Here is a 14,037-nt window from a genome sequence, read left to right as displayed (position 1 = left end):
TAATACAAATATAATGAAGCATATGTAGCCACATTTTGAAACCAACAGCGAAATAAATACTTCATAATTTAGAATAATATTTTCAGTACATTGACTGCTCCTTTAGACTTCCGGATTGTGATTTCACGTGTATTATGCCATGTTGAAGTGTTCGTTTTGTTTACAATCTTAGGGTAAGTTTTATTTTTAAACTAGTGTGTGTTAATCGGAACGGAATGGATTTAAATTCGTTAAACTGAATATAACTGGAAAGTATATGTTATCTCATATCTGGTGTTCTTCAGTTTCTCTGAGCATTGTTAGATATTCTCATTTTATTTCTAGACCAGAAAACATGGTAAATGGATAACAGCTTTATGTCAGTGTCATTTTTAATCTGCATGCAGTTAAAAATATACTTTCAAAGAGAAAAGAAGGAACCAAATTAAAAACACGTCAAGATTCACGAGTGTCCGAGATTCTAATATATAATCAATCATTTGTAAGTAAGTTTAGCTACTTTTAATTAATCACAATCATGTCTGGGTTTTTTTTCCAGAAGCAATTGGATGTATGAAGAGAGATATAATGAAATTTGTAGTGAAAAGTGTTACAAATGGGAGCTGTCGTTTGGGTACAATTGAGAACATCGGAAGATTCCAGAAGACAGTGGAAACGCCAATGTGTATGTTGTACACAAGAGGAGGTGTGTACAGATACTGTAGTTCACTGAACATTGGATCAACAGCCCACCACAAATAACTCTCTCAGCTGTACCAGTTTGAAATTATGTTTCTGTGAACATGGTGAAACTGAGAGCAAACATGGTAACACCATGACACTGACAGTGAATGTAGTGAAACCCTGATGAGGAATGAAGTGAAACGATTATAGTGAATGTAGTGAAACCCTGATGGTGAATGTAGTGAACCGATCATAGTGAATGTAGTGAAACCCTGATGGTGAATGTAGTGAAACCCTGATAGTGAATGCAGTGAAACCATGAGAGTGAATGTACTGAAATCCTGATATTGAATGTAGTGAAACCCAGATAGTGAATGTGGTGAAATGATTATAGTGAATGTAGTGAAACGCTGACTGATTGTACTGAAACCCTAATAGTGAATGTGGTGAAACCCTGATAGTAAGTGTAGTGAAATGACTATAGTGAATGTAGTGAAATCCTGACAGCGATAGTGAATGTACTGAAACCCTGAATCTGATAGGGAATGTGGTGAAATCCTGATAGTGAATGAGGTGAAAGCCTGAAAGTGAATGTACTGAAACCCTGATGTTGAATGTGGTGAAAGTTTGGGCAAGTAGATATGGTAGACGCCATAGACACAAAATAACTGTGACTGATTTTTGCATTAAACAAAACAACAAACCTCTATTTGGTTGATAAATATCTGGATTAACAAATAATGTTGCAAAGACCCTTGGATTATAATTAATGGCGTTTAATCACCTGGATCCATTTGCACAAAGTGATCTTAGCTCTACAACCATCCTGAGGCTATGTTAGAGTATGGGAGTAAGATCATTGTAGTGCTAAGATATCTTTGTGCAAGTGGGCCCAGGAAGGAAGATTTCTGGACTAACAGGGTTTCACTCATTCACGATAATACAGGTATTAGAATTTCACACATGCATGCACGCTCACACATGCCAGAGACCTATTCACCAAGAGGGCTTCATTTCTTGAGTGATGTCACTGTATCTCTGATCAGTTACATCAACTTTCTTGTGATCATGAGTGTAATGATTTGATTGGATGACAAAGTTGTTAACAAAGGTATGGTAGCTAATGCTGCCAGATGGGTGCAGACATATTAAGTATGTTTGTTGTAAGAGGCGACTAACTGGATCGAGTCGTCAGACTCCTGACTTGGTTGACTTGTCATTGTATGTCATTTGCATAGATCGATGCTCATGATGTCGATCACTGGATCATCAAGTCCAGACTCGACTATATACAGCCTGCTATCATATAGCAGGAATATTGCTGAGTGTAGCGTTAAACAACAGCATACTAACAAAAGAAGTATTTTGTGAACATGATGAGGCACGTACATCTGTGTGATGTTACCCCCCACAGGCAGTGCTCCCCATCTGACCCGAGACATGCTACACAAGATACAGGATCTCCCTCCAGTTGCTAATATGGCTGTCAGCATGGTGTAAGTACTTCAATTCTTTTCTATGTCCATACAATTTCAGAGTCCTGTGATGGGATTCGAACCACAGACCTTCTGATCTTGCATTGCACACCTTATACACATGAGTTTTAGCTCATCAGCAAGCTGACAAGGCAAGGATGTTTTCTACAGGATGATGAGCTCCCAGTTACATACTCCCCCATCAACAGAACGTCCAGGACCCCGTTCCACAAAACGATTGTAGCGCTAAGATGATCGTAACTCCCATACTTTAACATTGACTTACGACAGTCGTAGGGCTACGATTGCTTTGAGGAACGGGGCCCAGGGCCTCATAGTAGAGACAAAGGATCACACAACACACTTTATATCTCCAACATATTATTCCTACCATATGGAAACCCCTTTGGTACAGTTGCCTGTGGAAGGTAATGGGTGTGGGCTCATTAAGGCAGGGTTAGGATAATGGGGTTGTCTGGGGTTAGGATAATTGGGTTGTCTGGGGTAAGGATATTGGGGTTGTCTGGGGTTAGGATAATGGGGTTGTCTCTGGGGATAATGGGGTTGTCTGGGGTTAGGATAATGGGGTTGTCTGGGGTTAGGATAATGGGATTGTCTGGGGTTAGGATAATTGGGTTGTCTGGGGTTAGGATAATGGGGTTGTCTGGGGTTAGGATAATGGGGTTGTCTGGGGTTAGGATAATGGGATTGTCTGGGGTTAGGATAATGGGGTTGTCTGGGGTTAGGATAATGGGGTTGTCTGGGGTTAGGATAATGGGATTGTCTGGGGTTAGGATAATGAAGTCAAATCAGGTATGGATCCCAGTATTATCCGTGTGTGAAATAAGCCAAAAAAACAGCCAGACATCAGGGCTGGTCACTTCTAAATGTTACCAGCCCCAAATGGATTCAACCAGATCAGATGGATACCAGAACTTATTTCTGATTCTGATTCCAGAGCTGAACACCATGAAGCACTTAAAGAATATGGTCAGGGGATGGCCAGATTTGCAGCTATGCAGGTAAGTTTCACAATATGCTGCAATACCATATTCAGGCAATACAAAGCCCTAATTTCCAAGGGCATTGGAGTAGCCTTGTGGTTAAAGCGTTCGCTCGTCATGCCAAAGACCCGGGTTTGATTCCCCACATGGGCACAATGTGTGAAGCCCGTTTCTTGTGTCCCCCGCCGTAATATTGCTGGAATATTGCTAAAAGTGGCCTAAAACTAAACTCACCCACCCACCTAATTTCCAATCCTGATATTAAGCCTTGTAAATTAGATTTTCATCTAAAATATTACTGATTTAATTTGCTCCTTGTCTGATGTTTTCTATAAATTTGAATTAAAATCACTTCCAGTGAATTATCTTGGCCTAATGGTTAGTTATATTAATTTGTAAAAGCATTTATACATATGATTTCACTTAGAATTTATATATACTGCAGTAGATTACTTCTGTTATGTTGCTATAGGGTAATGTTAGGCAATTCAGTTTGTTCAAACTTGCCTCTGTTCACCCAGTAGGACCGCCTCCATGGTGTAGTGGTTAGAGCGTCCGCCCGGAGAGCGGAAGGTCGCGGGTTCGATCCCCGAACGCGTCATACCAAAAGACGCTAAAACATGGTACTTGTTGGTCCCTGCCTGGCGCTCGGCATTAATGGGTACAAGGACTGGTCGGCTCGGAGTCAGTATAATGTGTCTGAGTGGGGTATTCATGCTTCACTACGGCATGGTATCTCAGTGGGCTAGCCCTATAAAACCAGCTTCAGTCTGGGCTAGTACAAGCAGACGCACATACACATACACACGCATGCACGTCGTCATATGAGCGAAATATTTTCAAGCACGACGTTAAACCCAATTTCACCTCACCTCACCCAGCAGAAAATGGGTACCCGCTGAAATAAGTCGTGAGACTATTAACGTTCTAGTGCCTAACAGGCAGCTTGGGTTATCCGGGGTAATAATGATCAGATTGTGCGTTTTGAGCACAATATCTTGCCTGTCTTCTCATTATTATTATAGTAGTTTTCATCTCAAGAGGAATGATCGGGTATTCAGGCTGATTGAATCTGTACCTTACATGCCCTCATATCTCGACGATTATTTACCATGTTTACAGGTTGCCATCATTCATTGAAGTGTTCAACAACTAACAAAGAACTTGTGTCATTATTATGCCTTCAGTTTGAATATACTCGTGAAGGTCCGGGTTAGATTTTCAGCAACCCATGCTTGTCGTAAGAGGCGACTAACGGGAATGGGTGGTCTGACTCGCGGACTTGGTTGACACATGTCATCGGTTCCCAATTGTGCAGATCGGTGCTCATGCTGTTGATCACTGGATTGTCTGTTCCAGACTCGATTATTTACAAACCGCCAGCATATAGCTGGAATATTGCTGAGTGCGGCGTAAAACTAAACTAACTCACCCTCACTCTAGTTTGAAATATATGGGGATCTAGTCTGACTGTGATCACCAAGTCTGTCCTTTTATCTGTCCACTGTCGTTTATCCGTTTCCAGAGAGGAAGTAAACCGTTGAATATTATCTGTTGAATTATTCTATTCAGATCAGTCTAGTGGAGATCTGATGCTTGTGATATGTGTTTGTTTTATGTGTTATGTGTTCTATTTGTCAGGAGTTTCTGGTGTACACATCTCTGCATGACACAAATGTAGAGATTCCATCTGGGTACAACGAGAAGGGTGGAAGCGCAGTGTGGACGAAAGGTGGCAAGATGAAGGTAGGACCTGGCAGAACTAACATGTATAATAGTCTTAGGACATATAATAGAACGATGACTGTTCTCTAAAAGGTCCTTTAAATCTGAACTATGTGTTTAGCATGGCAGCCATTACACTGGAGCTAAGGGAGATCACTCTACTGGCATAATTTACATTGAAATACTACATGTTTGCAACTATGTATGGTTATAGTGAACATCTGTTAGTTTTACCTTAAGTACATTTCAACTCCCTCCTCCCCTTTTTTGTCCTGAAAGTTTATTAAATGATCATTGAAACTCTCGTGAAAACGGGTGTAAATGAACTATGCACCCCCTCTTTCTCAAAAAGCTGTATCCGCCCGTGGTATTATGATTGAATCAGGTGTTGTTTAACCTTTATTGAGTGGTATTGTTTAAACAAGATCTGAAGAAGTCATCATACTATTCTCTTGATAAATGTTGTACCAGTGAAGATTTTTGTCCAAAACAATTGTTTTTGCAGGTTCACTATGTCAAATATCTTAATATCATATCTGCCACACCACCCCAACCAGGTCGAGACTGTTGTGATATGTGACATGTTTCAGATTGATGTGGATCTGTATATGAAGATACAGTCGGCAGTCCAGCCAGACTGGTGCCAGGCCCTCTGTGATCATGACACAAATGCTGAGTCATCAAGAAAACGGGCAGTGAAATCTGTAGACAGAACATTATCATTCCTGGATCAAATATTACAAAAACAGTCCAATTATGAGGTTTGTGCAATCATGGTAGTTGCACTAGATCATGAGGAGATTATTCATATGTAATCACTTCTCAATTTGTCTCTGGCTCCAGGGGCGGTGGGGTAGCCTAGTGGTTAAAGCGTGTGCTCGTCACGCCGAAGATCCAGGTTCAATTCCCCACATGGGTACACCCTTTTCTGGTGTTCCCCATCGTGATATTGCTTGAATATTTTGCTAAAAGCGGAATAAAACTAAACTCACTCACTCACTCTGGCTCCATATTCATGACAACTTTATATTCCCACCAACTCCACATACACCCTGGCTCCACATTCACCCTTTCACCCTGGCTCCATATTCTCCCTGGCTCCATATTCTCTCCAGCTCTAAATTCACCCTGGCTTCATATTCTCCCAGCTCCATATTCCCATCAGCTACATATTCTCCATGGCTCCATATTCTCCCCAGCTCCATATTACCCCTGGATCCATATTCTCCCTGGCACCATATTCCAACTGGCTCCATGGCTCCACATTCCCTCTTGCTCCATATTCGCATCAGCTACTTATTCTCCATGGAGCCACATTCAACCTGGCTCCATATTCCCATCAGCTACATATTCTCCATGGATCCATATTCTCCCCAGCTATCCATATTGTCCCCAGCTCCATATTACCCCTGGATCCATATTCTCCTTGGCACCATATTCCAACTGGCTCCATGGCTCCACATTCACTCTGGCTCCATATTCGCATCAGCTACTTATTCTCCATGGAGCCACATTCAACCTGGCTCCATATTCCCATCAGCTACATATTCTCCATGCATCCATATTCTCCCCAGCTCTCCATATTCTCCCCAGCTCAACATTCTCCCTGGATCCATATTCCCACTGGCAACATATTCTCACTGTAATGCTGATTGTCCCTATCCATTGTTGTTAATGGTTGTTGACAAGTGTACCCACAACATGAAATGAGATTGCAAATAGTCAAGCATGATTCATGATTTACAGTGCATGGTAAAAATCATATATATTATCGCTACTCTGGTGTATTTGCAGAGGCTGAAGAACACTGAGGTGTTTGGGGTGTTGGAGGGAGGCTGGAACGTAGCGGAGAGAGAACGGTCAGCAAAGGAAACAGCAGCCAGGTCGGTCGCAGGTCAGTTGAAATAGAAGCTGATTGTCTGGGAGTTCATAGTTCATGAAAACAGAAAGAAGCTGCTTCCATGTCGAGAGATGTTTGCATGTTAGGTTGATGTTTCTGAAGTTTGCAACGATCATTACAACTGTTGTCTTCTTCTCCACAGGTTTTGTTATTGAAGGATTTCACAGTCTCGGCCCTTCATCTGAAACTTTCAAGATGTCCGACATTGAAGAAATATTGCAGAAAACACTGGTATTCATATTTTGTTTTAGGAGCATCGCTCAAAGACTTCAATATTTCTTGACCAAATTTCACACCACGGTCAAGATGATGAATCTTAGCATGTTGTTTACAAAGGTGTCTGGATTAGCCAGGTGTCACTGTATTTTACAATCATGTTCACGGCAACAAGACCGGGTGTATCCATCATCCCAGAAATAAAATGTTTTGGTGTAAAACAATCAGTAGTGATGAGTGAAACTACAGTCCGTTTGAGTCAGAAACGGACCGATGAATTGCAAATTTTATCATTGTACAAAATTGCCACATAAATATATATAGTACACATGTTTATCATTTACTAATACCCAACAGCTTTCTTATATTTGAAAATTTTCCAGACTCCACCAAAAAAGTTCTTTAAGAAACTATCATTACAATTTTGACACAGTTCACTATTTGTTACGAGGGAGGAAGGGACAGCCAGGGACAGGCCAGGTGTTAGAGAAGCATGTGCACAAGTGCCCACCAAGCTATTGATTCATTAGCCTGTGCTGTGCCGTCTCCATCCTTTCTCGCACACCTGGCTGTCCCTTTCTCTGCACTCCTCCCTTGTAACAAATAGTGAACTGCGTCAAAATTGTAATGATAGTTTCTTAAAGAACTTTTTTGGTGGAGTCCGGACAATTTTCAAATATAAGAAAGCTGTTGGGTATTAGTAAATGATAAACATGTGTACTATATATATTTATGTGGCAATTTTGTACAATGATAAAATTTGCAATTCATCGGTCCGTTTCTGACTCAAACAGACTGTAGATGTTACGGTTGTGCAGTATTAAGACATAAGTTACCTCCCTTGACAGAACCACCTCCCAGACGACAAACCAAGACTCATGCAGTCAATATGGCCGCCAGATGAAGTTCTTCATGCAGTACAACGTGGTATTGATGTTTTTGATAGCTGGTAAGATACGTCCACGTAGACACGTGGTATATACACGTAGACACATGACAATATATGACATATGATATTATTGGTCACCAAAGTGTGTGCATTAGATTGAAATCTCCTTACATGGCCAGAGTCTCCTGAAATGACGACAGTTGCCATGTGTTGCTATGTACACCCACAGCTTGATTATCTCGGCCCCAATCCTATACTAAGGACGGAGGCAGTATGGGTATACAGGCAGTATGACTCCTTGGTGGACCATGCTTGTTCTAAGGATCAACTTCAATGAGGATTGTTTGTTAATCATGCCCAGACAGTAGCAATTATGCTCATACTATCAATCACTAGTTTACATGATGCCAGACTGGATCACTAAACTACCCCCACCACCCTTATCTGTCGTAAAATGACAGTTCATGGGTAAGCTTCTTGCAATGCAAATTCGGGGGCGGTGGGGTAGCCTAGTGGTTAAAGCGTTGGATCGTCACGCCGAAGACCCGGGTTCGTTTCCCCACATTGGCACAATGTGTTAAGCCCATTTCTGGTGTCCCCCGCCGTGATATTGCTGGAATATTGCTAAAAGCGGCGTAAAACTAAACTCAGTCAGTCAGTGCAATGCAAATTCTAAACTCATCTTTTCTAACCACATGCATTACGAATGTACTGGCAACAAGGATCAAATCACACAAAATGCACCATCCATCAAATAATGGGCATTATTATCCATATGACTGACTGACTGAGTTTGGTTTTACGCCGCTTTTAGCAATATTCCAGCAACATCACGGCGGGGGACACCAGAAATATCCATATGGTAAACCGTAACCAGTGTCATATATATCATATGTGCACATACCAATTTTGCCTAGCAACCATTGTTTCTTTATTTCGTCGTCTGTGACTCCATTAAACAATTGAACGTGACGTCATTGAACAGGGCAGTCACACTTGCTTACCTTGTTTTACTGACCGCCTCCCTGGTGTAGTGGTTAGAGCGTCCGCCCGGAGAGCGGAAGGTCGCGGGTTCAATCCCCGACCGCGTCATACCCAAAGACGTTAAAATATGGTACTTGTTGGTCCCTGCCTGGCGCGCGGCATTAGTGGGTACAACAAGGACTGGTCGGCTCGGAGTCAGTATAATGTGTCTGAGTGGGGTATTCATGCTTCACTGCGGCATGGTATCTCAGTGCGCTAGCACTATAAAACCAGCTTAAGTCTGGGCTAGTACAAGCAGCTGCACATACACATACACACGCATGCACGTCGTCATATGAGCAAAATATTCTCAAGCACGACGTTAAACCCAATTTCACCTCACCTCATCGTGTTTTACTGCACAAATGTACATGAATAAAATGATTAAAGAAATTATTACACTCGCAAGTGTGTCACATGACTTATACGAAACTCGTGCAAAATACGAAACTTCACACTCGTTTCGTAAAAGTCGTATGACATACTTTCTCGTGTAATAATCTGTATTTCTTCAACATGTTGTGAGAAGTATATATGAGCTACCCTCTGTCTGGCAGCTACCCCTACACAGTGACTGAGAGGGGAGGAGCCTTGATATTCCAGTACGACCACCACCAACCAGTGCATCCGGAGTCTGCGGGGGACACCGTCACAAGTACAGGATACGAGATCTCCTTGAAAGACAAAGTGTAAGATCATGCATTGTGTAATCATAAAGTGTAAGATCAGTTGAAATCTTGTCACCGTAACAAGGATGTCATGGTTAAAGAATTAGGCTCAGATTTCAACATGACTACCATGGCGGCCATATTGAAACTATTACTTTTTTACCTTTAGTTTTTGATGCAATCCATGTGTGTAGATGTCAACACTTAGGGAAATAATGGTCCAAATGGGTCAACACACTACCTGCTTTTTGGTGTCAACTGGAATCATGTGGCAGGTACCAGGAATATATCATATTTCTCAAGACAATGGGGTCATGTGTCTCAGGGTCAGCGACTCGATCAGCATAGAACTCTGTATGATGTGTAAAACATTTTATGTCCAACGGCAGTGTTACCACCTGCTCATGGACTTTCTAAATCATATGACCATAGTGTTTTGTTCCAGAAATATTACAAGAGGCTGTCCTCGCCTTTCCAACTTTCACAGAAAGCTTCTTTGAAGAATAAATCAGAATGGTGTAAATTCTTTGTTTCAGTTACCATGACGACTTCTCCCCGATACTGAAGGGCTGTCCCTGTTATACCTGTCAGAAGTTCACTAAATCCTACGTCAACCATCTCCTCAACACTTCAGAGCTTCTGGCTGGTGTGTTGCTAATGATGTGAGTGTTTCAAGTCGTCATACTCAACCCATTCATTAATCTTTGCATCAATTTTGTCAAAGTATGTCAAGGTACACGTTCTGTTTCAAATCCAGTTTTGTACCATCAAATCTGCAAGTATGTGAGTTTGGTTTTACGCTGCTTTTAGCAAAATTCCAACAATATCACGGCGGTGGACACCAGAAATGTGCTTCTCAATTGTACAGATGTGGGGAATCGATGCATGATGGGCGAACACTTTCACCGCAAGGCTACCCTACTGCCCCAAATGGGTACAATGTGTGAAGCCCATTTCTGGTGTCCCCCAGCCGTGATATTGCTGGAATATTGCTAAAAGCGGGCTTAAACCAAACTCACTCACCCAAATCTGTGAGTAAAATATCTCAACTTTGCCAATACAGAATGTTTATATCCCTACTCAAATACATGTATACCCTAAATATGATGAATTCGCAGGAGTCTGATAGTAATTCAGATTTAGTTTAATACATTTCTTTTTTCCATGTTTTTATTCCCAGAATTATGTTTACCCACTTTGCCTCAGTAGATATGATGAATTTGCAGGAGTCTGATAGTAATTCAGATTTAGTTTAATACATTTCTTTTTTCCATGTTTTTATTCCCAGAATTTGTTTACCGACTTTGCCTCAGTAGATATGATGAATTTGCAGGAGTCTGATAGTAATTCAGATTTAGTTTAATACATTTCTTTTTCCATGTTTTTTATTCCCAGAATTATGTACCGACTTTTGCCTCAGTAGATATGATGAATTTGCAGGAGTCTGATAGTAATTCAGATTTAGTTTAATACATTTCTTTTTTCCATGTTTTTATTCCCAGAATTATGTTTACTGACTTTACCTCAGTAGTACAGTACAGGTAGCTTCATAGTACAGGGGGGCGGTGGGGTAGCCTAAGGGTTAAAGTGTTGGCTCGTCATGCCGAAGACCCGGGTTCGAATCCCCACATGGGTACAATGTGTGAAGCCCATTTCTGGTGTCCCCCCGCCTGATGTTGCTGGAATATTGCTAAAAGCTGCGTAAAACCAAACTCAGTCAGTCATAGTACAGTGTTTCTTTGATCACATTGTCAATTATCATGCTGTTCACAGATATGTAAAATGGTCAAACTAAACTTGTATATGAAGTGTTGTTATAGTTCCATACATGTTAAACTCAATAAAGAACTGTCGGAAATAGGACAAAAAACTGTTTTTAGGCCGGACTCTGTATCCCTAAAATTTACACAACTGCAAGTAGCATATGATGAAATAACCCACATCGCCTAATCTGGGCATTCAGTGGGATGTGTAATAGGATATCTAGAAATGCATGTTTACTCGTAAAATTGGGCAATACTTAGAAAAAATACGAATAGCTGCTGAAAACAATAGATCAGACTATAGATGGCAATTAGGTCGCTCAGTCGACGGACCGTCAACTCACCTGGCATGAAATGCATGTGCTGCCTACGGGCACAAGGGGTCATCTCAAAGATATTTTATGCATTTTTCATGTGTATTGAATATGTCTCATCTATTGATTATCATCTTACGTGTCTTTCATAACTTTTATGTTGAGATATGTAAAACAATATGATACCCATAGAAAAGCTTAAATCAACTATCATATTAAATTCTCAAAATATATAGGTGGCAAGACCACCCCAAGATAGAAAGGACTGGATATTATTTCTTAATTGTTAAGACATGCCGTTTACTTCCCCCAGTTTAATTCCCCTAAAGGATTATCTTATTAAAGCTGATATCTCTATCCCCCAGTATGACCCCAACCACCATCTGCGACACCCGTCCTGGTTTTGCTTTGGGTCCTACCTGTTTCTTTTTATAGTGATAGTGAGGCTCCATGGTAGCTACATCCTTCATAGTTTCAGTATTAAAGTTAGTATTTTTTACGTCAGCTATCGTTTATAATGAAGCTAAGTCTAGTTTCAAAATAGGCATTTAAAAAGTGTCCTTTGAAATACAATATCATCGCACACTAATTTGCATAAAGCCATGGTCTGTTCTAAATAAGTCGCTTTGGACTTAAAACAAACCTGCATTGCTTATTTCTGCACTAATCTCTCCTCAGTAAAGTCCCTTTTTTACGTTTCCTATCTTCCTACCACTGAGACTGTAGTTAGGCCGAACTTAGTTTAACAGATATTTCACACTTTCACATATTAACTTCATAAATTGTAGCTATGAATGTGAAAAAACAGGGTTTTTTTCTATTTCCGACAGTACTTAAGTTACAACCTATTCATGTATTTACATTCTTTTGTTTCAGACACAACTTTCATCACTACTTCCAGTTTTTCAAGACAATCAGACAGAGTCTAGAGGAAGGAATGTTCGAATCTCTGAAAGATCTCATCCTCAAACAGAAAAGTTGATATCAACTGTAGATTAATAAATCAATTTTATGTCAGTTTGTCTCCACATTTTGTATTTATCCAGTTGATCCATTATCACAACCCTGAGAAGATTCCTCGTAAAAATAGGTCCCGGCAGCAACACGTATCAGCTTGGTTGATAGCATGGTATCACGTTATCACACCCAACAGCAACACGGATCAGCTTGGTTGATAGCAAGGTATCATGTTATCACACCCAACAGCAACACGGATCAGCTTGGTTGATAGCATGGTATCATGGTTGATCAGCTTGGTTGATAGCATGGTATCACGTTATCACACCCAACAGCAACACGGATCAGCTTGGTTGATAGCATGGTATCATGTTATCACACCCAACAGCAACACGGATTAGCTTGGTTGATAGCATGGTATCACGTTATCACACCCAACAGCAACACGGATCAGCTTGGTTGATAGCATGGTATCACGTTATCGCATCCAACAGCAACACGGATCAGCTTGGTTGATAGCATGGTATCACGTTATCACACCCAACAGCATAGAGAGTTGCCCATTATATCAACCACTATGTTGTAGTACATATTTTATTTTATTACCTACGAGGGCGAACATATCGGGGTTCATATTTTTCATACGATGCCCTAGGGCAAAATATCACTTTGTCATGGTGATGTGACGTCATGAACAATGCTATGACGTCACGTTTCTTCTGTGACGTTGTGTTCTACATGCGGCGACGGCAAGTAGCCAGCCTGTGTTTGAAAGTAGATTTGGGTTTATTTTCCTCAATTTGACGACTTCGGTAATAAACAGAGTGCCCATATCATACTATGTTTATGACACTTGTGCCTAAATATCGGTATATCCCGAGCGAAACGGGAAATACCAACATTTAGGCACTCGTGTCGTAAACACAGTATGACATGGGCACTCATATAATATCCTCTATATATATGTGTTCACAATATCAACCACTAAATTGTGGTACAGAACCAACTATTTGGGCAACATATGACTGAAATGCTGCTGTTTAAGGAACATCCCCAGTGGTCATGAAGGGTGATGAGCTGTATATATCACTGGTTTGCCTGGTCAACACTTAAATACTTACAGCCTGCTTTTAAATACAAGAGCACAAAGGTCAAAATTGCTGATGCGGTAAAATAATAATAATGGTTATTTATAAAGTGCCTGTTTCCATGGCGCTGACACATTATTACCCTGGTTAACCCAAGCTGCCTGTTAGGCACTAGAATTTTAATAGTCATAAGACTTATCCCACCAGATACTCATTTTCTACCAGGTGAACCAGGTGCACATATGAACAAACTCACTTTCCTAGGGTGAGACCATATGTGCTTCATTTCGGGGCAGGAAAGCAGTCATAGAAATAGTATTCACTCGCATTAAGCAGAGCTAAATATAAATAT

General features: G+C 40.9%; 1 protein-coding gene across 4 annotated transcripts; it reads left to right on the top strand.

Annotated features, from left to right (window-relative positions):
• Positions 1–83: 83 nt before the first annotated feature.
• Positions 84–12,657, top strand: LOC124285301 (queuine tRNA-ribosyltransferase accessory subunit 2-like). 4 transcript variants are annotated; one of them, XM_046721506.1, is made up of 12 exons: positions 84–173; positions 539–685; positions 2,078–2,159; positions 3,097–3,160; positions 4,784–4,888; positions 5,458–5,628; positions 6,662–6,761; positions 6,910–6,998; positions 7,832–7,932; positions 9,453–9,584; positions 10,100–10,225; positions 12,517–12,657. In XM_046721506.1, exons 2-12 carry the CDS (start codon positions 553–555, stop codon positions 12,620–12,622), a joined length of 1,209 nt encoding a protein of 402 aa, XP_046577462.1. In that variant the 5' UTR covers positions 84–173; positions 539–552; the 3' UTR covers positions 12,623–12,657. The 4 variants fall into 4 exon arrangements, with proteins under 4 accessions (XP_046577462.1, XP_046577463.1, XP_046577464.1 ...); XM_046721507.1 differs by having other exon boundaries at positions 97–173; positions 542–685; XM_046721508.1 differs by lacking the exons at positions 84–173; positions 539–685 and adding an exon at positions 705–806.
• The last annotated feature ends 1,380 nt before the right edge of the window (positions 12,658–14,037 follow it).

Source organism: Haliotis rubra, unplaced genomic scaffold (assembly GCF_003918875.1).
Source record: "Haliotis rubra isolate DU_JTF1 unplaced genomic scaffold, ASM391887v1 Scf358, whole genome shotgun sequence".
Classification (NCBI taxonomy): domain Eukaryota; kingdom Metazoa; phylum Mollusca; class Gastropoda; order Lepetellida; family Haliotidae; genus Haliotis; species Haliotis rubra.
This window is presented reverse-complemented; position numbering and strand designations above follow the sequence as displayed.